Consider the following 24,853-nt stretch of genomic DNA (forward strand, 5'->3'; position numbering starts at 1 on the left):
AACACTCACCATAACACGAACACTGGTCCTCACACTTACACTCACCATAACACTGATCATATCACTAACACTGATCATAACACCGACCCTAACCCTAACACTGACCCGAACTCTAACACTGACTCTAACACTGACCACAATCCCAGCCATAAAATGAACGCAAACTGCCCAGTAGCGTCCTGCAAAATGTTGGCCATTAGCGGGATTTGTAAGGCAGTGTGCTAACCACTGCACTACCGCTCCCCACAACACACACAACCGCCGCGACGTCACCACGGTGCTCGTGCCAGGCTAGGTGCTACCCTGAGGCCACGCCAAGTGTCGAAGGCTCGCGGGCAGGATGTCACGGGACAGACCCAGGTGACATGGGTGGACGGGATTAGCTGGCAGATGCACCACCCGCGCTCCCCACAATATACACAAAGAACCCCCTTATAGCCTTAACAAACTGTCGGGGCAAGTGCTGTTAGCGAGCCACTATGAAGGCCGGCACGACACACGAGGGGGTGGGTGGCCAGCACCACGCCTGACACACTCACACACATTGACGCACGAAGACACTGACACACACACACACGCACACACGTGTCCGCGTGTGTGCGCGCACTCGCCCCTGATCTCCCCGAGGGTATAAATCGTCTCTTGCGTCTCTCTCCCGCAGAGATGTCTCCGCCAACAACCTGAGCTCCTTGCCCTGGGCTGCCCTGCGCGGCCTCCACCTCTCCCGCCTGTGAGTTCAATCCCTGGACTTGGCACCACAAAGACACACAAACCCACAACACCCGGGCAGCCTTTCTATCGGAGTATTGGGGACAAGCGCTGTCAACGAGCCCCTCTGAAGGGCCGGCACGGCAACACGAGGCGGTGGGTGGCCAGCACCACGCCGATTTTTAAACACCGTGCCGGCTACTCATTCAAATCTGTGGATGTTGTGTTGTGCATCATGATTACGTATGTACTCTTGTGTGTGCGTGTGTGTCAGTGCGTGCCTCCGCGCGCGCACGTGCGTGTGTGTGTGTGCGCGTGTGTGTGTGTGTGCGCGTGTGTGGGGAGCGGTGACGGCAGTGGCTTTACAATGAGTTCGATTCCCGGTCACGGCTACCATCAGTGTCGAGTGAAATCTGAGCCGGTGTATGGACACGTATGTGTGCGCGCTCGCGTGTGCGTGTGTACGTGTGTGTGTACACGTCGCGTGTGAGCAATGACTTCACACGGCAGTTAATCTTTATGGAGGGCTGCCCTCCACGCACCAGGGCGCGAACATTTCCTACTCGACAGGCAGATTTATCAACTCCAGTCCGGCCCAGCACGGAATGCGTCTGAAACTTGCGCCGGACGCTCCATCCCATCACCCCAACAATGACCCCCCACTCACCCCCCCCCTCTCTCTCTCTCTTACCACTCGTGTCAGACCCCCCACAATCTTGACCTCCCCCACCCCCCTAAATCACCCCCCCCCCGAAAATCATACACACATGCGATAGAATCGTTACAATAACAAATATTGTACAGCCCATCGTGGGACCTTTTTAGCCGGTATCAAAGTAAGAAAAACAAGAAAAGGGTTTACCCTTTCTAAAATAGGTGTTAAGATGTTAAAACACCAACTAGAAACCTTTTTGCAAGGAATCAAATATTGTCAGAACACGTGTGTTTGCATGTTCGCCACGAGCACGTGTGGCTAATGCAGACTTGATTCCTCGATAATTGGCGTCTATCTGGTGTTTGAACATCTTAACACCTCCTGTGGTATTGCCAGAAGCGGTAAAACCAATTCTCATTGTTCATATTGTACAGCCCATTGTCAACCCGCTGTTGGATGAAGACCGACTTCCGTGTTGGTTGTAGGCGGTCGATCGGCCATACTTCACCACGACGGGCAGTGCGGGTAACTGGCGGCTTTGGTGTGTGCTCCGGTAGTCGTGGTTTAACGCAACAAGACAGGACCCGCTCACGGAACGCTCGCCACTTATGTTAGCCGTCGCCGGGAGTCGAACTCGCAGTTGCGCCAAATCTCTTACCGTAGATTTAGCTCGTGGCCCTGCTAAGTATTCTTGATATCGCTCATCTCCAATCTTCACATTATATCTCGAACTAATGATAAACTCTCCTTCCTTGTGCCTCTGATATATATATATATTTCGCCCGTCTTATATCTCTTGAAGATCACAAGATGGCACGATGGGTAACGCCGTAGCCGCTACCACCACCACCACCACCTCGCCCACGCGTTATCCCCTCCGCCAGATTCCGTCGCTGCTGCACCGCATAGAGACACGAGACCACCACGGTCTGCCCTGACAGCCTCCCCTCGCCATCCTGGCCTCAGGCCTTCTCTTCCCCCTCCCGCCGGACTCTACGGGTCCCGCCTAGCTGAGCCGCACGCCATCTAAAGCACGCACCTGCCGTGTCCCCTCCCGTGTACCTCTCACCTATCTGCCCCCCGTAATCCTACCCCCGCCCCTCTCCCTACCGGGATCAGAGCGGTGAGAGGGAACCCGCTGGTGGCCTGCTCCTGTCAGTTGCCGTGGCTCCGCGCCATGGCGGGGCTGGCCCTGCTCCCCCTGCTCCCCCACGGCGGGGAGTCCCACTCCCACTGCGGGGAGGAAGAAGCGGCGGCAGCAGCAGCAGCAACGGGAGGAGGTGCAGGGAATTCCAGCCGGGAGTCCGTGAGCCCCTCCAGGGAGCTGTGCGGTACGTGCCCTGCCTTGATCCACTCAGTACGCTCCAGGGCGCCCCCCCTCCCCCACACTTCATAGGTGCTACTCGCTAACAGCACTTGGCCCAACATTCTGCAAAGGCTATACGGGGGATCTTTGTCTTTGTTTACGGGCGCGTGCAGCGTCTAACGCAGCTCGATTGGTCTCTTAACGAGGGAGTTGTCTGGGCACCGTGGCGAGGCCGTCTCGAGGACCGGGGTTCGGGACACCGCTGCACTACGGAGCTGTCCGGGGTTGAGCTCCGGAAAATATTTGGGGGGGTTGGGGTGGGGGGTTGGGGTGGGGGGTTGGGTGGGGGGCCCGAACAATCTTCAATGATTCATCAATCCCCTTCCTCCGACCGGGTGGCGCAGCGGCAGAGCAAGCGGCTCGCAATCGGTGGGCTGCGAGTTCAGATAAATCATTCATCTGCAGGCGGTAAAACAAGTACCACTTTGTGGTTGGGAAGTCATCAATAGTTGTCCTGCGGAGCCACTCGCCACCCGCCATAGGAATGAGGAATTTCCGCCAATCCCAGGACGTTCATTCGAGCGGCAGGCAACCACGTCCGCCACGACTCCCCTGCACGCCACTGCGCCCTGGCGCACCGTGCGAGCGTCGCTGCCCCCGCTGTCTCGTGCAGGCCAGGAGGAGCCCTCCTCCGTGGAGCTGCGCTGGGCTGGAGGCGGCGCGCCGAGAGAGGGCGAGGAGGCCGAGCTCACGTGCACCTCTCGTGGGCGCCCCTCCCCCATCCTCACCTGGGACCAGTCGGCGCTGAGCACTCACGTACGCGTGTGTGTGTGTGTGACCGGGAGCCCAGGGTGCACCGAGCTTGGCACAGCGAGCATGAGGGCGAGGCTTAGGGCCAGGGTTAGAGCCGGGTTGTATATAGTTCGGGCCAGGGTTAGTGCTAGGTTTATGAGTAAGGGTAGGGCTGGGTTTACAATCAAGGTGGCATTTATTGTAAGGGTCGGGGGTAGAGGCTCGTGACAGGGCGCGGTTCGTGATGAGGGCGAGTGAGTGCCAGGCCTGTTCATGGCTTGGGCTATTCTTAGAGGTAAGGAATAGGTTTATATTGGAGTGATTATTGCCATTGTTATGTTCGTTCGTTGAACTTCCTTCGCACCGTACGTAGCCAACCGTGCTAATCGGAGATGCGGAGGAAGGACAGAAAACTAAACACAAAAACAGTTCGAAAGAAATGAGCTTTCAATCTGGATGATTTAAAATTACATAGCGCCATTGGCCTCCTAATATCGGAAGGAAGAGCGTTCCAGACGGCCGTAGGAGCGGTCATCATAGCTATGGTTAGGACTCGGGTTAGAGTGAGGTCTAGGGTTAGAGTTAGGACTAGGATTAGAGTTAGGACTAGGTTAGAATTAGGCCTAGGTTTACAGCTGTGGTTAGGGCTAGGCTTGGGGCTTGACTGAATTAGCCTCATATTCTTTGGGTCTTTCGGTAAAGTCATGTAGATAGAAAAATAATAAGTTCGAAAAATAATGAGTTAGTCTGGTATGAAATCAAGAGACCGATCTCGCCTTCTCATAATTTATTCCCCAGACATTCGGGATCTCTGGACTGGGCAAAATCCTCTCCACCTCCTCCTCCACCACCTCGTCCTCCTCCTCGTACACCATCTCCAGAACCTCCTCGGAGAACTCCTCCACCTCCACGCTCCTCCTGCTCAACGTCTCCGCCGAGCAGGACGGAGCGGTGGTCACGTGCGTGGCCTATAACCCCTTCGGAGAGAGGAACGCCTCGGTTCGACTCCGCGTCCTGTGTGAGTGGCCTACGGCACGTGGACGTCAGCTGCATAGGACGGCTCGAGGAGACGATTCCCTTGGTTCCCCTTTAGATTGTGGGCGCAGTGGTAACACTCGCGCCTCACAGCAAGAGGGGCCTGGGTTTGATTACCGACCCGGGCGCCTTTCTGCGTGTTCTCCCCCTGTTCTACACACACACACACTTTACTATACACGAACAATGTTGACAACCACTATAAAACACACATTACATTCAACACAAACACTGTTAAATACACACACTCGTGGTACAGGGCACACGAAACAAAGACAAAGGTCCCCCGTATAGCCTGTAACAGACTGTTGGGGCAAGTGCTGTTAGCGAGTAGCTCCTATGAAGGCCGGCACGCACACGAGGGGGTGGGTGGCCAGCACCACGCAATATAACACACACCACGTTGCGAAACACAAACACGATGCATGGTGACGTTGGGCACACGAGTCATTGAATGCGGATTTTTTCTTTCTCCAAAAAAACATCGATGGTACATTGGGGGTGGGGGCTCTCCCAGCCCACAGAACCCCCCCCACCCCACGCCTTCATTAACTTGATTGCGAGCGATAATTCGATGAAGGAGGCAGCTTGAAGATCTGTTCCCATTGATCACGAGACGTCGAGTGTGCGGGGCGTGGTGGAGATGCGGTCTATCGCTCACCACACCACCACCGCAACAACAACCACCACCACCACCACAACCAATATGAATTCCACCACGTGGCGGTGACGTCACCACGGTGCTCGTGCCAGGCTAGGTGCACTTTGAGGCCACGTGAAGTGTCGAAGGCTCGCTCGCAGGAGGTCACGGGACAGACCCAGGAGCCGTGGGTTGACTCCCCGGTTTGATGTTTAAACACGAATTAAATGTATGAATGTATGGATGTTGAACTCATTTTGCACCGTAAATAGCCAACGGTGCTAATCGGAGGTGCGGTGGAAGGGCAACAAACAAACACACGCAAAAAGCAGCTCTCAATATCAAACCGATATAGTCCAACCAATACCACCAACAACCACCATTAACAATCTACCACAATCAAAGACAAAGATCCCCCGTATAGGCTGTAACAGACTGTAGGGCAAGTGCTGCGAGCAAGCACCGATGAAGGCCGGCATGGCACACGAAGGGGTGGGTGGCCAACACCACGCCCGGCCGCCTTTGTCTTCCCATTGGCGATGTTTACACACCGTACTAGCTACTCATTTGAGGCTGAGTCGATCTAGGCTGCAGGTAATTATCGTCACCGGTGTCGCTGGCCAGCGAGCGGGAATCAAACCCCCCCGGGTCGCCGGGTTCCGTAGCGGAGCGCGCTAACCGCTACGCCACCGCTCCCCCCCGCCTCGCCCCGCAGTCCCCCCGTCGATCGTGTCGATGGAGGACCCCGAGCGGCACCACCACTGGTGCGTGCCGTTCGTGGCGCGCGGCAACCCGTGGCCCAGCCTCGCGTGGAGCAAGAACGGCGAGCCGCTGGCCGAGTCGCCGCTCGTCTTCACGCGCCTCCTGGGCCGCGCGGGGGCCTCGCGGCGGCCCGGCTGCCTCCACCTGGACGCGGCGACGCACGTGGACAACGGCAACTACACGCTGAGGGTCAGCAGCGAGCTGGGCTGGGACGAGCGCACCGTCGCCTGCCACTTCCAGGATCGCCCCCACGGGATAGGTGATCGCCGAGCGAGCGGGCGGGCGGGCGGACGCGTGACCGCGTGGTTGTTGTTGTGGTGGTTGTTGTTGTGGTGGTTGTTGTGGTGGTTGTTGTTTCGATGTTCGTTGAGGTCGCAGTGCCGGCGAACCAAAATAGGAGCCGTTTGTTTTTTCGAATTTGGTGAAACATAAAAAATTCGATATTTGAAGATCCGCACAATGCAGTGTGGTGACCACAAGACGGTGGTTCCTGAAGAAGATGAAGAAGAGGGCGTGCGGCTCCGGGGCTGGAGGTTGCCGATCCCTCGTTGAGATTTCGAGTTAATCACCATAATCACCACTATCATCACCACCACCACCAACAACATCAAGCGCCATTCGCCACTAAGTGGCGGTGACGTCACCACGACGCCTATGCCAGGTTAGGTGCACGTTGAGGCCACGTGAAGTGTCGAACGCCCACCGGCAGGAGGTCACGGGGCAGATCCAGCAGGTGCCACGGGTCGACTGAGTGAGATGACTGGACGATGCACCGCCTATACCCCTTACTGTGCCAACTTCATCATCACCACCACCACCCCCGTCATGAACATCATCGCCACCACCATCGTCGTTATCGTCATCGCCATCATCGCTAAGAAACCCTTCATCGCTCTGCCTCCCGCAGGTCCCGAGGAAGACGAGCACTTCTACGATCCTTACCCAGGTGGGTGCCCGCTCACACCCCCCCCCCCATTCTTTAGGGTCACACTCTTTGGGGTCACACTCTTTGGGGTCACACTCTATGGGGTCACGCCCTGCAGGGTCACGCTCTTCCCAACAAAGTGCAAGAATGTGACGTGGGGCAGCGAGCTGGGCTGGGTCGTTGGTTGCGCTGCACGAAAGCCAAACAACAACGTTTATCAATAAGAGTGTATGGCCTTACAATAAATGAAACGTATTTACGATAGGCGACGTTTCGGGCAATGGCCCTTCTTCATGGCACATGAATAGAGTGGCCCTCACCCTACCTCTCTGTCCAAAACGTCGCCCATCATTCACATTTCCCCGTTCAGACCAAACACGCGCGTTGCTATCGACAAACACGTTGAGCTTTTCTTTTGAGACGAAAGTTTTTACGCCCATTTAAAAAAAATAGTTAAGAGGCCGAAATCCAAAGAGTGGCCTCCCATATTGTCCTGGTACACTCCTGGACACGACCTGGTAGACTCCACCTGGCACACAGCTCGAATCGATCGCGCTGGAACTGCATCGCCGCTCTCCACTCCTTCTAGAAGTGAACCAGCGTCATGGATTTGCATCGCTCACTCGCCGCGTGACTAAACTATGACTCTTACCTCTTTTTACTTCACAAGGAAAGGCCGACTGAGCTATACAGCTGATTTGCAGAAGCGACCTGGCTATCGCAAATGACAGTTCAACGAGGTGCCTCGTCGTGTGGAAATTTAGAGCAGCCAAAAGACTCGAAATGCACGTTGATTTTGAATGCGGAAGGAAAAAGCGGAAGACCTGGAGAAAAAATCCACGCGACCACAGGGAGAACATGCAAAATTCAAATATACAACAGGCGTCATGGTTGGAATAGAACCATCGACCTCCTGTATATCGGGCGAGGTATTTCACATCTCACCACCGTGACTTGCCAGCGACGAGACGCACCAGGCGCCCCACATGCTGCACGATGCACGACACGTCTGGGTGCGGACTCGAACTCTGACCCTGCCTCCGCAGAGGGCCCCGACGGCAACAGCACGGGACCCCCGGCGGTGACGGGGCGTGTGGTCGACAGCGTGGCGGTGAGTCCGTCTCACGTTTGGCAAATGTTCACGGTGGTGTTGGCACACAATGGCCTCAGCTATGATGCACTGCAGAGATACTCGTTTGACTGGGTTAATGAGAAGTTTGAAAGTTGGAATCCTGCTGGGCCATCAATCATCATCTTCATCATCATCGTAATTATGTTTCAATCTTGATCATCATCATCATCATTTGTGGGAAGTTACTAGCAGTTACACTGACCCCTGTCATGCGAATGTGGAATTTCCACCACTGTGTCCGGGCCAGCAAAACACATGGACACCGCCCACACTCATTAAAGCAGAAATTGTGTTCATTGATCCGAGTCATTCATTTTATTCTGATCTCCACCCCCTTCTGTCTCGCTACCTCCTCCTGCTGCTGTTCCTCCTCCCCTGATGCCACCGATCCCCACTGGACCCCTTGTGGATTCCTATCCCCGGATCTCTACCCCTTACCCCTGTTCCTTACCCCTGTCCCTACCCCTGTCTCTAACCCTATCCCTGTCTCTAACCCTACCCCCGTCTCTAACCCTACCCCTGGATTTCTATCACTGGATCTCTACCCCTGCATGTCTACCCCTACCTCTACCCCTGGACTCATACCCCTGCCCGGGACCCCAGGCGTACGTGGCGGTCGGGGTGGCGGCGTTTGCGTGCGCGATGCTCACTCTGCTCTGCGTCTTCAGCAGCAAATACGCGCGGCGCTCCAAGTTCAACATGCAGGGTGAGTGGGCATGCGGCGCGCGGGTTGAGCTAAATTGCCTCCGTCACCACCTGCATCCATCCTCCTGCCATCGCCCTTCACCCACCGTAACCCACCATCACCACCCATCACCATCACCACCCATCACCATCACCCACCATCACCAACCATCACCATCACCACCCATCACCATCACCACCCATCACCATCACCCACCATCACCACTCATCAACATCACCCACCATTATAATCATCATCACCCATGGCATCTCCGTGTCTCACAGCTTTTATCGCTAAATATTATGTTGGGTGGGGGGTGGAGTGAGATAGAGGATGCGGGGGGGGGAGGGCGTGGAGAAAGCCGTGCCCCCCCGTCCATCTGTCCAGTGCCTCTCCCTTGACCCCTGGCTGTGACCCCCACCAATCCTCCCTCCCTCCCTAGGAACGGCCCTGAGGTATGAACTATGGTTTTGATAACAATAGATCTGCGCGATGATGCCGCGTGCGTCCGATCACGCGTGTGCGTTATTGATTACTCTGAGATTTATGTAAATGATATGCGGGGTAAGGGGGGGACAAAGCATTGCCAACGAGATTTACAAAAGCAAAAAAAATCGATTCGTGGATCAAAACACCGCGGCCGTGATTTTGTTCTCTCAGCGCAGTTGCTGAGCACGGGCCCCAGTCGGCCCAAAGCGGCGAGAGGTCGCCAACAACATATCTCTCGTGGCGACGTCATGGATAGGAGAAGCAGAGAGATAGAAGTGAGGTGACGTGCGGTGTGGCGAGTGGGTGGGTAAATGAGTGGGTAGGTGGGTTAGTGACTGGCAGTGTGGTGGTTGAACACCGTTTGGTGGATGAGATGACACAGTCCGTCCCTGGCAGGCACAATCCTCAGCACGGTGGTGGAGGAGGAATCAACGAGCGGCGTTTATACGGGAACAGTAACCATGGTAGTGGATCTGGGTTTGATCTTCCATCTGGGTTTCATGGTAGTAGTAGCGATAGAAGAGTGATATGGAGGCGCTTGATTGCCGACGAGTGAGCGAGTGACCAGAGTGAATTCGTGAGCGCTGGATCATCGGTCGGCCTGGCCGCTCCGCGCTCAGCGAATTGTCACGATTCTCCGACTCTCTGGAGCCGGGGAGGGCGAGTTGGTGGTGCCGTAGTGGTGAGATGTTAACTACCTCGTCTGGTATACAGGAGGTCGTGGGTTCGATCCCGACCATGACGCCTGTATATTTTGAGTTTGCATGTCTCTTTCTCCCCGTGGTCGTGTGGATTTTTCTCTGGGTCCTCCGGTTTTTTATCCCTCCACATTTAGAAACACGCGTTTAGAGTATTTGGCTGCTATAAATGTCCATGCGATAAGCCACTTCGTTGAGCTATCATTTGTGATAGCCAGGTCGCTTCTGAAAAAAAGCTACATAGCTCAGTGGGCCTTACCTGGAACAATAGAAAAGAATGTTAGTTTAGTTTAACTGTCTCTCTTCCAGCGGTGTGGTGTGTGATTTGTCGGTCGTGATATCCGGTTTAGCCGAGTGGCAGAATGGTTGGCACCGCTGATGTCAAGCGAGATTTCCCGTGGTCTCTCAGGGACGCCCGCTCACCCTGCCGTCCGTGGCGCGGTGTCATTAGTCCGGACCGAATGTCAAAATTAATCTCCCGCGACTCGGAACCCCTCGAGCGATCGAGCAGCCGCTGACAGTTTAAGAAGGGCCAAACTCCCCAAACGTCTCCCAGGAATTAATATTCGGTCTGAGCGGCATTTCCCCTTAATCAAAATATCACCGTGAAGAAAGGAAAAAAAATACATAAAACCCAGCGGCGCTATCCATCAAATGAATAAAATCCATTCTCATCCCGTACGTCCCTAACGCAGCAACCGCAGCGTTAGCGACCCGGGAAATGGCTCTCCGTGATTATGCCCCAAGTGGTCCATCGGAAAACCTTCGCCCACTTAACCAGAGGTGGAGGCGCGACGCTGCAATGTCTCGCCCACCTCGCTGCTGGCGGAAGGCCCTTCCAACTTAACAGAACTCTGGAGAGTCGTTCTCCAGCGTATTTGGCCTTCTATCCTTCAACGCTGTACGTCTTGCAAGAGATAGAAGTTACGCGCACTTTACCCCACACACCTGCCGACCGGCCAACTGACCTACTCCTTTAACGCGGCTGGGTAGACGGAGGCGTTGGTGGGGAGTGGGGTGAGGGTGGTGGAGGTGGTTGTAGGGAGTGACCAAACACGCGCCCGTGTTTCGGCTGCCACGACCGGGAGACGGAGTCGAACCGGCGCTCTCCGCCGTTAGACCACCTCCGTGGCGGCCTCCCCCAATGCGGACCACCAAACTCTGCGCTCGTTCCGTTTGGCTTCCCCCCTTCCCCCCCCGCCGGGTTTCGTCGAATGCTGGCGCAGCGGCGGCTCGGGAATGAGTGGCGGCTCCCCCCCCCCCCCCCCCCGGTGGGATTGCCGTCGCTTGGGTTGCGGAGGGAGAAGCGGGCCAGCGAGAGAGCGAGTGCGTTGGGGGAGCAGCGAGGGAGCGAGGGAGCGAGTGCGTTGGGGGAGCAGCGAGGGAGCGAGTGCGTTGGGGGAGCAGCGAGGGAGCGAGTGCGTTGGGGGAGCAGCGAGGGAGCGAGTGCGTTGGGGGAGACGCGAAGGAGCGAGGGAGCGAGTGCGTTGGGGGGAGCAGCGAGGGAGCGAGTGCGTTGGGGGAGCAGCGAGGGAGCGAGTGCGTTGGGGGAGACGCGAAGGAGCGAGGGAGCGACTGCGTTGGGGGAGCAGCGAGGGAGCGAGTGCGTTGGGGGAGCAGCGAGGGAGTGAAGGGAGCGAGTGCGTTGGGGGAGCAGCGAGGGAGCGAGTGCGTTGGGGGAGCAGCGAGGGAGCGAGTGCGTTGGGGGAGACGCGAGAGAGCGAGGGAGCGAGTGCGTTGGGGGAGACGCGAGGGAGCGAGGGAGCGACTGCGTTGGGGGAGACGCGAGGGAGCGAGTGCGTTGGGGGAGCAGCGAGGGAGCGAGTGCGTTGGGGGAGACGCGAGAGAGCGAGGGAGCGAGTGCGTTGGGGGAGACGCGAGTGCGTTGGGGGAGACGCGAAGGAGCGAGGGAGCGACTGCGTTGGGGGAGCAGCGAGGGAGCGAGTGCGTTGGGGGAGCAGCGAGGGAGTGAAGGGAGCGAGTGCGTTGGGGGAGCAGCGAGGGAGCGAGTGCGTTGGGGGAGCAGCGAGGGAGCGAGTGCGTTGGGGGAGACGCGAGAGAGCGAGGGAGCGAGTGCGTTGGGGGAGACGCGAGGGAGCGAGGGAGCGACTGCGTTGGGGGAGACGCGAGGGAGCGAGTGCGTTGGGGGAGCAGCGAGGGAGCGAGTGCTTTGGGGGAGACGCGAGAGAGCGAGGGAGCGAGTGCGTTGGGGGAGACGCGAGGGAGCGAGTGCGTTGGGGGAGCAGCGACGGAGCGAGTGCGTTGGGGGAGGCGCGAGTGAACGCGCGAGTCTTTCGTTTCGCACACCGCAAGCAAAGCTCTTTAAGGCGCCCTCCTGAAGCCCAAATTACCCAGCCCGGGAGCCCGCATCAGCGTCAGCAGCGGCTCTCGTCTAAAGTAAAGACGCACGGGACCGGATTAAATTAATTATGGATAATATTCCCATAATGCCTCTTGAGTTTCCGCTGATGGCGATGAAACGCGAGCTTGGCGGGAGCCAAGTTGAGTCGTAATTTCTGCTGTGGACGTCGATGATGATGATGATGTTTGTCGTCCGTCATTACCGCTTGCTCGTTGTGAGAATGCCCGATGCGCCTGTTGCTGTTGTTGTTGTGGTTGTGGTGGTGGTGATGGTGATCGCTGTATCTGAGGCAGTTATTTTTTGTTGGCTGCAGTTATTCCTTTGTGCGTTGCAGCAGTTTCTATTTCAGACTCCACGTTGTTGTACAGCGCGGGATCGTAGAATGTATGTTTAATTATTTATTTATTAATTTGTGATATTGGTTGTTTTGTTGTATCTGGTTGTAGGGGAGATCACCTTGTTGTTTGTGAGGGAACTAAGGGTCGCATCGTTATTTCACGAAACCAGTCAAATTGCACACCTCCCTGCTCAACCCAACAAAGGGGACGGACGCCAGCGGTCCTGAGCCATTGGTGGAAAGTCCACATTCCTATGACAGGGAGCAGTCCAAGCATCAGGATTCCCACTGTTGACTTTGTGCAAAGTGGCACTCGCTTCATCAAAACTGCCCGCCAGTTAGCACACTGGGGGAATCCGTCAGGAGGGGGGGGGGGTGGCTGAGTGAGGGGGGGCTGAGTGGGGGGGGGGCGACTGAGTGGGGGGGCAGCTGAGTTGAGGGGCGGCTGAGTGGGGGGGGGGCTGAGTGGGGGGGCGACTGAGTGGGGGGGGAGCGACTGAGTGAGGGGGGGCTGAGTGGGGGGGGCTGAGTGGGGGGGCGACTGAGTGGGGGGGGTGGCTGGGTGGGGGGGTCTGAGTGGGGGGGGGGCTGAGTGGGGGGGGCTGAGTGGGGGGCGGCTGAGTGGGGGGGTGGCTGAGTGGGGGGGCTGAGTGGGGGGGGCGACTGAGTAGGGGGATGGCTGAGTGGGGGGGCGGCTGAGTGGGGGGGCGGCTGAGTGGGGGGTGACTGGGTGGGGGGCCTGAGTAGAGGGATGGCTGAGTGGGGGGCGGCTGAGTGGGGGGTGGAAATCGGAGCCCGGCGCGGCTCCACCCCACGCCGGCAGTTCCGCTCCGCGCTGCGTGTCGCGTGCGACTCCTCGAACGCCGGCTCTGGCGGCCAAAATAAATAATAATTCTCTTACAAATAAATAAATCAATTCCGCTTTAGTTACCAAAACACTGACGCGCGTCTATCACAAAGCATTTACTTAAAATAAATCTGTGTGTTTTTTCTTTCTGACGGAAGAGAGCGAGCGAGCGGGGGAGCGAGGCGAAAGATGATGGACGTTGCGCACCGCCACCCGGCGTATCGGGCGCAGCGAGCTAAAGACTTTTTGAATTGTTTTGATCCGGGGCCAAACAATTTTCTCTCTCTCCTGGATCGAGGAGTGGGGGGGGGCAAAATCCATCGCTGCGCCAATTTCGGTCCCTCCGTTGGCAGCCGCTTGCGCCGGGGGTGGGGATCGTTCTCGCGGTGACGGGGCAATTAAGCGCCGTCACCGAAACGACTCAGCGATATACTCGAGCCATTAGAGGCGCGTAAATGAACGAGCGGTTCTGGCGCGCCCGCCCGCCCGCGAATTGCGAGCGAAGGTCGCCAATGACCTCCACACGGGGCGGTTCGTTACGTTCGTTCGTCTTTTAGTCTCGGCTCCGGTTCGAGTGGCGTCCGTCGTTGGACCGGGTAATGTGACACGTTAGTATGACACGTTCGGGGAATATGAGCTGATTTCATAATCATCATCAATTCTATGGCATCGCTAAGATAAGGTACCGATTCGTGGGACATCAACCGGTGGCTGTTCTGTGTTGAAAAGTGTCTCCTGCCATGGGAATGTGGAGTTTCCACTCTTGGCTCAGGGTTGGCCATTAGAGGGGAGTGCCGTCCCACGCTCGTTTCAGTAGGGAGACACTCTTTCTTTAGGATTAAAAAAAACACGTTTTGAAGGGAGGGCAGCAGCAATGATATTCGCACAAAAGTTTTACTTTTTGACGTTTGACGGCTTAGTTGTGAGCAATCGTGACTCTCAGGGTTCGGTGCGTAGCTACAAGATACGAGCCGTCAGCGTGCGTTTGGGCAGTGGTTGGCTGGCCCTTTAAACCGACCGACGGACATCAGCGCAGAGTGTCTCTAATGGAGATTTCATGGCTGTGGTGGGGTCCAGCCGTGCGGGGTGGGGTCCAGAGCATCCTCCAGCAGCAGACGGGGGGCAGACAATCTCCCGTGGGCCCTAACCTTGGCGCTAATGCTGCCCATAGTGCTAACTCCGACCCGAACCCCGAGCTCTAGCCCCATCCCTAGCTCTCTAACCCATTCCCTAACCTCTTACTCTAACCCGAATGCTTGTTTTAACCCTCAGCAAAATGCGCACCCACGCTGTAGCCCATCCGCTAGCTTTAACTTCTAATGCTAACCCTAACCATTAACCCGAACTCAAAAAGCAGTTTTCAGAACATTCTTTAGAACAGTTTTTTGTGTTCAGTTTGTTGTCCTTCCCCCGCACCTCCAATTAGCACGGTTGGCTACGCACGGTGCGAAATAAGTTCAACATACGTACATACATACATACAACCGTGACCCTAATCTAAATGCAAACCCTAGCCCTAACAGTAACCCTGACCCCTGACCCCCAACCCGTAACCCTGCCGCTGGCCGGGAGACAGTGCGGGGAGGCGCTCCCAGATTTAGCCGATCGCTCGATGAACCGACGGATCGCGCTGTGGCCTCCATTTAGGGCCGGGGGACCTCGGTTCAGCGCCGGGGGGGGGGGGGGGGGGGTGGTGGGACAATCTTCGACTAAAGCAGCGTCTCTCGCGAGCGAGACCCGGGCCAAGTTGGTTCTCGACGGCAATCGGCAGGTCGAAGAGCAGCGTCGTTTTTCTCGCAAGTGTCAGAGACGGCGAGCCAGCGTGGCTGAGAGCCTAGGTTCCATTCCAGGCTTCCGCCACCTGTGATAGAAAGCAGCTGCGTGCGTCGTTAGTTGATGGTCTCAGCCTGGTCACCATCATCAAATTCAGTTGAGGCTTTTCACCTTTTTCCTGGCACATTGCGGCTGGGAGGGCTGGAGAGTTTCTAAAGCCTTTGTGCCCCGTGATTGGCATGCGGCGAACATTTCCTTTACTCGTGCATATTTACACAACTCGGCAAATTGCTCAATGATGGCGGCAGTGGTGGTGATGGTGGTGGTAGCGTTGGTGGTGGTGGTAGCGGCGGTGGTGGTGGCAAGTTCCGGACTCGCAATCAGTGGCCGGACGTCTCCTCTTTGGCGTCGCGACGTGACTCCCGACAGCGGCACAATGGGGATGTTATTCCGGAGGTAAATAATCACGGTCATTGAAAAACTCGAGAGGAAAATGAACACGACACGTCGCTCAACAAACCTGCAGCCGTCGTGGAGTCGCGCGTGGAGGCGACTGGTTGTGGACAGGCCGGGGGGTTCTTTGCCAAGCGGGCGGCGTGGGGGGAAGACGGCGGCAGTTGTGGCCGACGGGCCGAGGGTGTGGAGGCAGCTGTGGGCCGCGGGAGGGAGGGTGGGGGGTGGGCATGCGGTTGACGGCTAAATGGAGAGCGGAGCGAGTTAAATCAATCACCACCAATTTCCCGAGAAGGATGGCGACGGGACGCCGGGCGCGCGCGTGCCGTGCCGTGCCGCCCGTTAGCCGATAGGTATTTGCGAGCGGTCGATCATTAACGCGACCCCGCGGCCCCCCGTTTCGAACGCCCCCCCCCCCACCCCCCGCATCGTGTAACGCGGCGCTCTGCTCCGGTGACGCTAAATTTGCTCTGACTTTAATCCCTAATGAAACGGCTAATTGCATTTGCCAAGTCGCGCCCAAAGTGATTGGCTTTCGGCAAAGTGGCTGCGAATTAATAGGGTAGGGTTTTTTTTCTTCTTTCGAGTGAAGCCGGACGCACGGATGGACCGCTCGGACATACGCACGCTCGTATTCACGGACGCACGCACGGACGGACCCATGGACAGACGCACGCACGGACGAACGGACGGGAGGCACAATTGTTGGTGCGCGTGGCCCTGACATCTGACGGGGGGGGGGGGGGGGAGGGGGGGCTTGGCTCTGAAGTGGAAATTTAATTTCAGGAATTCTATCCGTCTCATCAATTGGAGAGTTTCATCGATAGAGCGGCTTTTATTTAACAAAGAGTCGAATGAAAAGGCCGTGAAGAAGAAAAGAGGGTAACAAAAATATATACACTGGCAGCAAAGGTAAAAGCTCTTTAGCTCGGCTGAAGATTCTGAGGTTTTATTTTATTTTCGACGTGAACACGTGCGCGCGTGACCTAAGCAGCTGGAGTCTGGGCCAACTCCTCTCCCCCTGCCAAGGATCAACCCCCCACCCCTTCTACCGCCCCCCAAACCCTACCGACCCCCCCCCCCCTTTCCATACATGACCCGGCTGCCACGTGTGAGACATCAGGCGGAACCAAACACTCAGTACAGGGGTTCAAGGGTCCATGGGTCTCTCCGAGTCTTACAGCTCCATGCAGGATCCCGGAGGTTACAACCGTTACAGCTACTGCCTGCCATGGCTATTAATTTGCAAGGACCAGTAATTGTCATGGCAACTCGCTGCCAAGGCTGCGGGTTGCCATGGCCATTAACTGCCTTCTTCTTCCTCTCTCTGGCGTTTTTCCCACTCACGGGGGGTCGGTGTTCCCCTTTCTCCAACCACTGCTGTCCTCTACCATCATCATCACCATCATCATCATCTCCCAAGGAGGGGGGGGGGGGCGGTCCTTCAAATAATTTAAGGGGGTCCCATCATTTAAAGATATGTAGATATGGCCCAACATTCATATTTTCAATAAAAAATAAACATTAAATGTATTTTCGATGGCAACTATCAATAAAATACGACATTTCAGCATCACTGTCCCTCCTTTGGAACCCCACCGTTGGCAGCAGTGGCTCCTGTCTCTGTCGTTGGAAGCGCCATGGCTCCCAACTGCCACGGCTCCCAACTTCCACAGCCCCCAATTGCCACGGCCCCCAACTGTCACGCCCCCCAACTGCCAAGGCCCTCAACTGCCACGGCCCCCAACTGCCACGGCCCCCAACTGCCACGGCCCCCAACTGCCACGGCCCTCAACTGCCACGGCACCCAACTGCCACGGCCCACAACTACCACGGCCCCCAACTGCCACGGCCCCCAACTGGAATGGCCCCCAACTGCCAAGGCCCCCAACTGCCACGGCCCCCAACTGGAATGGCCCCCAACTGCCAAGGCCCCCAACTGCCACGGCCCACAACTCCACAGCCCCCAACTGCCACGGCCCCCAACTGCCTAGGCCCAAAACTGGAATGGCCCCCAATTGTCACGGCTCACAACTGCCACGGCCCCTAACTGCCACGGCCCCTAACTGTCAAAGTCCCAAAATGCCAAGATCCCAAACTACAATGGCCCCCAATTGCCACGACTCCCAACTGCCAAGGTCCCAAACTGCCAAAGTCCCAAACTGCCACGGCCCCCAAATGCCACGGCCCCAAATGCCACGGCTCACAACTGCCACGGCTCCAGACCTCGACATTGGCATTTAGCTCCTGAACATTGCCACACGCAAGACGACGAAGCACCACAGAGTGGAACAAACGCGGATGTCCAGAAATAAACCTTTCCAAACCACGGCACGCCGCATCCAAACCTCTCGCTTTGCACTGTACCCTACGACGAGTAAAGCGCACCTACTCCAGTCTTACCGGCAACCTGGGATCAACGTCGAGTGACAAAGGAAAACCTCGGTCCCACCTCTTGGAAGGTTCCTCATTTCCTGGTTGGAACGATTCCCTGAAATGAACGGCGACGCGGGAGACGTTCTCGAAGGCTCGGGCGTTCGCTCGCTCGCCGTCGTTCGCTCGGCAGAGAGGAGACGCGTGCATTATTTATGAACCGAGAGGCTCCGTGCAATTTGCAGCCCCGAGCGTGCGAGTTAATAAATGGCTCCGATAGGTGTTGGCTAAATCCACAGCCGGCAGCTTCAAACGGCGAGACGAGTAATTTAAGGGCTCAAACCATTTAGCGGCGTGCGTTTTAATGGGAAAATCTCTACTGGGTGGGGGAAGGAGAGAGGAGAGAGAGAGCGAGTGAGAGTGGAGGGAGAGTAATTGCCATCGAGGGAGAGAGCTGCGGGGGAAAAAAACGTAACAAGGAAACGAGAGTGGCTCTGGCCCTCCTAATTATCGACAATAATTACCCGACACGAGCGCGCTATCGACCGCGCGACTCCACCGCTCGCTCAGCTGCCACGCGCGCCAACGCGAGCCTGAAACTCGCTCTCAGGGTGGATACCGAGGTGCCTCGAAGGGAGGCAGTACAGCAAGAAGGTTGCTGACCGGCTGCACGTGTTTCACCGGATCTCTGCGGTTAAACGAAGGGTGAGCCTGGACAGTACTCGGATGGGTGACCGCCAGGCATAACAGGTGTTGTATGCTACATGGTGGGCAGCAGAGGATAGTGGAGTAAAATCTGTTGCTGTACTCTATCCCTATGCCCCCGTGAATACGCTGCGCACATCACCTACCCGCACCAACCAGCGTGGTGAAGTATGGTCAAATAACCCCCACGCCCGCACGGCGCGGAGAGGCCCTCATCCAGCAGTAGATTGACAAAGGGGCTGTACAGGTACTGCCACGTGCACACTCACTTCTGTGGCCAGGACCACGCAACTCAGTTTCAAAATGAACCAACACTCACCACCCCGCATTCGCTGATGAGTTTTAATCGGGATGAAGCCCTGACCAATCCCCCTTCCTAGCACTTTACATTTTACCTTCGGCAAAAACAATCCCTCCTCTTCCCTCCGATCTCACGGTGCGTAACATCTTTACTCTTACACAAACGTATTAATTTGGCAACGCTGGTACTGCTGCTGCTTCCGTTGCGTTGGCAGTGGTGCACGAACACCACCACCAACAACAACTCCACACATCCGTCGTGTGCGTGTGTGTGGCATTAAAGGGAAAAATATACAACAGGCGACTTTTCGGCCAGTGGCTCTTGTTCTCGACGTGCTCTGAAGAAGGGACATTGCCAGAAACGTCGCCCTCATTAAATGTTTTTTCTTCTTCTTTAAGGCCGCAGTGTTATTGACAAAGGGGCTGTTGGGTAAAAAAGCTGTTTACACCGCGTCTCGAGTCACATTGAGAGAGGCGCGGTCTCGTCGAGACCAATCGAAAGTTGGACCCGTCTTGAATTGTGGCTATAGATCATATCTACGGCTGACTCTCCACAAGTGAGTAGTTATTTTATCGACCACTGCGAGATGGTGGTGATGATCGTGATGATCATCATGCCCTGAGGTGACCTCCGACCAGGATTTGAACTCGCAACATATCCAACTGCGTGTTCTGTGCTCTAACCGCCGCATCACACAGCGGGATAATGTCGTCGTCATTACGAAAATTACATTTGGGATAAATACGTGTTCCGGGTGACTCAGAGGTCAGATATGCTACTTTAGGTGGCCCAGGTCTAACTTACAAATGAGGCGCTATTTAAAAAAAACACAAGGATGAACAATCATGCAGACGCATGATGGATTCTGTCATGCCTCCAACCGCGCGTTTGTTTCCGGGGAACAATGAATGAGCGATAATAGAATTTCGTTCGGAACCGCGCAACGAGATTGCATGACACGGGGTCAATAATGTTAGCGCTGGTTATATTTTATTCTTCTCCCAAGTTTGGGCCAACGCTCTGATGACTGTGGCTGGATTTCTCCCTCGGGTGACTCCGTGGCGACAAACGCGACTCTGCTAAACTTTCATTCGCGTTTGACCATCTTCACCATTCTCTCTGGTTCTTTCGGTAAAGTCAAGTAGATAGAAAAATAATAATAAAATAAACACGTTTCGGTCGCAACACAAGCGTCCGTCATCAGGTGATTTTACCGAAAGAATCAGATATAATGGTTTCCTGCAGTCACGAAAGCTTCAAATCAAGATATTTACCATTGCTGCTGTCGCTCCACGCCCCAGACATGGATTCAACTTGTCCAGGTAGAGACAGACAAACAGGCGGACCCAACGCGTCGACGACGCTTGTCGGCGGGGGAGCTCTCCTGGAAGAGAGCGAGTCGAGCGGCGATCGAAGGGGGCGAGCGTGCGCCGCGAGGGGGAAGCGAAGGAGGTCACCGCGCCCTCCGCGGGGCGATCGATGGCACGTGGGGACGCCACCACGCCTCGGCGGGCCCCCTTCCGGATTACCACCGCGAACGTCGCCCCTCTTGTTCGCCTTCTTTTTAAAATTATTTGAGATTTTTTTTTTGTTTTATGTCGGGGAAGCTTGTCCTGTCGTTGTTGCACTTAGCCCGACCATCGGTCCCTTATTGCTTGGACGAGTTTCTGTCTCCCGCTTGGGGCTGGAGGTCCCCCCACCCCTCCCCCGCCCCCCACCCCTCCTGTCACCCCCGCCTTTCTCCGTCCGGTTGTTCTGGAGTCAAGGAGAAATGTGGCTGGGTTCACAGACACGCACGCGCGTGTCTCTGTGTGCCCCTGTGTGAGCGTGGAGGGAGCGGTGCTGTAGCGGTTCGCGACCCCAGTTCGATTGGCGCTCACGGCCACCAACACCATTGACGATTATCTGAACCGATCCTGTGCCTCCCCTAAGTCGACTCAGCCTCACAAATAAACACGGGGTGTGGTGTGTAAGCCTAAGCACGGGGGAGACAAAGGCGGCCTTGAGTGGTGTTGGCCACCCACCCCCTCATGTGCCGTGCCGACTTTTATAGGTGCTTGCTAACAGCACTTGCCCCATTAGTCTGTAAAGGCGACACGGGGGATCTTTGTATGGGTAGAGTACACATACTTTAGCGACGTTTAATTCAATGCTCGGACGCAGCTAACAAGCAGCGGCGAGTGACATCTGACCCGATTGTGGGCGTCCCCTAGGTCAACTCGGTCTTAAAAATGTAACCCAGGCACAGGTTGCGTGGCCAACATCAACGCGGGCGTCATGGCGAGCGTGGCCCCCTTACCAACCCCACTCGCTCTTGCGATGGCGGCCTTGATGGGCTTCCCGCTGAACCGGTTTCCTTGCGCCGGACTCGTTTTGAGTTCCAGCTGAACGGAGCGGAGGGATAAGCGAGTGGAGGTGGTGGGGTGTGGGAGGGGGGGGGCAGATTTGTTCCAAGAAGCGTCTTGCGTTTCTGTCGACCGGCTCCCCTATTCTCCCCCCCCCCCCAAATTTTCACGAGATGTCATCTGCGCAAATAAATAACCTCCGCTTCAGCACATTCCTGCCGCCGGGGCTCGTTACGGAGCCGCCGGCTCCTCGGATCAACTCGCGCGACTTCATCTGCACGGCCGCGTGGGGCTCGGCGGAGCGCTTCGGGGTGGGTGGGAGGGTGGCGGCCGGCCCTGATGGAATATTTATTTTTAAAACACGGAATTCACGGAGCCCAAGTGCTCGCTTCGTTGATTTCCGTGCCTCTTTCCAACCGGTTTTATTCCGACAGCGCGATTCGGCGCCACGAGGTGAAGCGTTCCCGTGGGGGCTGTCGCAGCGAGCCGGTGGGGGGTGGGGGCACAACTCCCCCCCCCCCTCGCGTTAGGAGCACTGCTCGCGGAAGCGGCTTTCATGGAGCACCTTCTGGAGGTCTCTTGAAGGGACCTCGTTTTCATCGATTGGCGGCGGGTGCTGCGCCGTCGCGCGAAAGGGTGCTGATACTTCGGCCCGTGAAGAAAAAAGACGAGAGCGATCCAGTGCACTGGACGACGGCACGAGAGATTGCTGCCAGAGAGATGTGGCACGACTTGGCACAAGACAGAGAGGAAAGTGGAAACAAATGGCGAAATGTGCAGTGGACACCTATGGGCTATCTGCCCATGGAAGATGATGTACCGTCGCGCACTCCCCGTGACAGAGAAACGTTCATCATATCGGAAGCAGCAGCAGCAGCAGTCAAACCGATATTTTATTCTGTGACCTGGACCTTTGCCAAATAATTTGGGAGTTAAAATGCATTACGATTGTTACATTCTTTGTGTAGCAACTCGCTCGCTACACTTGACGTTAATCACGGGCGGCTGAAACTTGTGGGGTTTTTTTTCTGGCTGTCACGATTATTATGTGATTATGATGGGTCTTCTCATCGTTTGCAAGTCTGAGTTTTGGCCGCTGAGACCCAGCTTCAAACCCAGGGTCTCAGCTGTGCGGGCCCCGGGCCTCTTACCCCTGAGCTGATTTAATTATCGCAGAGCAACGCGACTCCACCCACGTTGTAATTCTTGACCGAAGGCTACAGCCCTGATTGGTTGACACATTGTGTGCCCAGGCAAAGCAGCCGCTGCATGATTCTACTAAACGAGTGTCCGCATCTTTGAAGTGTTAGAAACGGCCGTCCGTAATGGTATAACCGCACGTCTAGCAAAGAGAAATTAGTTTGACCGAGAGCCCTGGGCTGATCGACGAGCAGCTGATGGTCCAGCTAAATTCAGCACCTCTGCTTTTCTGTTTTTTGTTTAAAGTTGTTCACCCAGGAAAGCCTCACCGAGTCTCAAGACTGTTTTTCACAATGGCCTGCCCTCCTTTGAATGACGTCACGCGATCTTTAACGTTCATTGTGTAGCGGCACGGCACGTGCTTTATGGTGAATACACCGCGGTATTCACCAGGGCTGCCTGCCGCAATCAGATTCCGAACCTCTACAACGAGCGGCAAACCCTTAGAATTGAACCTCTAGAATAAAATGTCGGTTTCCTCTCCATTATATTTGCAATCCGCGAATGTTTCCCGTGCCTCGACGGACCGTCGGCGTGGTTGTTGACGTGGCTACTGTGGTTGTTGTTGTTGTTGACGTTGTTGTGGCTGTTGTTGTGGCTGACGCAGGCGGCTGTAAGATGCTCTCTGACGAAGACTCGGCAAGTCCCCTCCACCACCCTCCTCCTCCGCACGCCGCCACCCACCCCCCTTCGCAGGTGAGGTCACGCCCCCCCGGCCACACGGGGCGGCGGCCACACCACACCACCGGCTCACTTTGCCGATCGCCGGCTCCACTGAGCGATACCCAATCCAAGTATCACACCCAGGGTTGAACCGAACAGAGGCTACGCCACACCAGGTACGACCACACCGTAGGTCCTGGCCACATTGAGTAGTGACCTCACTGACGAATGGCCAAACTGTTGTCACAGCCACGCGGAAGGCAGGCCACACCGATATCGACCCATGGCAAAAACACACTGCATCCTGGGCCACAGCGATTGTGCTGGAGAGGCCGAGGCCTGGCCCCACCAAAGCGCCAAGCCTGTCAACCCCAACCACACAACCCTGCGGTCAGCAGCGACCTTCTCACCCACATCCTCACCTCAACGCTCACCACAGCGACCCCTCGTTTACCAAGCCGCACTCTCCTGACCCCTCAGCGTGACCCCGCGCCCCGCCGGCCACGAGTTCCGTTGACCACCTCACCCGGGAGCCGCCGTCGATACGAAACGAGAGCCCCGTTCCGATGGGCCGTGCGGAGTTGTCGCCAATTCCAGCATGATGTGATGTGGGTTCGCGGAGCGAGCGAGCAAGTGTGACCGCATCTCTTTAGATGCCGTCTTAATTGTTTCGAGGAGGTGGGGGCGGTGGTGATGCAGGGGGGCGGAAGGGAGTGAATGTTCACACCGCGGGACGGGAGGAGATGGTGGTGTGGCCCACTCCACGTTGACGCTACTCGTACGTGTGTGTGTATGTCTGCGTGTATGTCTGCGTGTGTATGTGTGTGTACGTGTGTGTGTGGGTATGTCTGTGTGTGTGGGGAGCGGTGGCGTTGCGATTAGCGCGCTGCTCTATGAACCCGGTGACCCGAGTTCGATTTCCGCTCACGGCCAACACCAGTGACGATTATCTGAACCGGTCCTGGGCCTTCCCTAGGTCGACTCAGCCTCAAATGAGTACCTGGTGCGGTGTGTAAACATCGCCACTGCGGAGACAAAGGCGGCCGGGCGTGGTGCTGGCCAACCGCCCCTTCGTGTGCCGTGTCGGCCTTCAATAGGTGCTCGCGAACAGCACTTGCCCCAACAGTCACTTGAAGGCTATACGGGGGATCTTTGCCTTTTGTCTGTGTCTGCGCGCGCCAGGCCGTGATGTCGCGCTCGCTCTCCCTGGACGGGGCGTCGGACGCGGTGGTGATCGGCATGACGCGGATTCCCGTCATCGAGAATCCCCAGTACTTCCGCCAGACCGACCCCCTCCTCAAGGCCAGCGACACCTGTGAGAGCTCCCTCCCTCCCCACCTCCCCACCACCACAACCACCACGTCCCCGTGACCCCAGCACCGCTCGCTCTAGCAGGCTGGCCGTGTCGTCTCTTCTCTATCGCTGCCACCACTCAGCCCGACCCACGTGACCAAGCAGTCTGACCGACGGTCGTGGCAAGAGAGAGCTTATCGCAGTGTCCGTACGGCACGCTGGACTTCTTTCGCACCGTACATAGCCAACCGTGCCAATCGGAGGGGCAGTGGTTGGTTGGCTGAGCAAATTTAATACCGGGAAGGGGGGGGGGGGGGTCAGAGGGTCAAGCACATAGAAGGAAACTGGGGGGAATGTCCCCCCCATTGCTTGCC

At 56.5% G+C, this 24,853-nt stretch overlaps 1 protein-coding gene across 1 annotated transcript in view; it reads left to right on the forward strand.

Moving 5' to 3' along the window:
• LOC144931044 (BDNF/NT-3 growth factors receptor-like) overlaps positions 1–24,853 on the forward strand; it is a 42,302-nt gene that overhangs the window by 6,713 nt on the left and 10,736 nt on the right. Inside the window, exons 4-13 of the mRNA XM_078854938.1 lie at positions 662–730; positions 2,483–2,694; positions 3,343–3,485; positions 4,260–4,479; positions 5,852–6,157; positions 6,806–6,844; positions 7,870–7,934; positions 8,559–8,661; positions 23,131–23,219; positions 24,369–24,501. Of these exons, the coding sequence (XP_078711064.1) occupies positions 662–730; positions 2,483–2,694; positions 3,343–3,485; positions 4,260–4,479; positions 5,852–6,157; positions 6,806–6,844; positions 7,870–7,934; positions 8,559–8,661; positions 23,131–23,219; positions 24,369–24,501 (1,379 nt within the window). The remainder of the gene's footprint in view (positions 1–661; positions 731–2,482; positions 2,695–3,342; positions 3,486–4,259; positions 4,480–5,851; positions 6,158–6,805; positions 6,845–7,869; positions 7,935–8,558; positions 8,662–23,130; positions 23,220–24,368; positions 24,502–24,853) is intronic.

The sequence above is a fragment of the Lampetra fluviatilis genome, chromosome 3 (assembly GCF_964198595.1).
Source record: "Lampetra fluviatilis chromosome 3, kcLamFluv1.1, whole genome shotgun sequence".
Lineage (NCBI taxonomy): Eukaryota > Metazoa > Chordata > Hyperoartia > Petromyzontiformes > Petromyzontidae > Lampetra > Lampetra fluviatilis.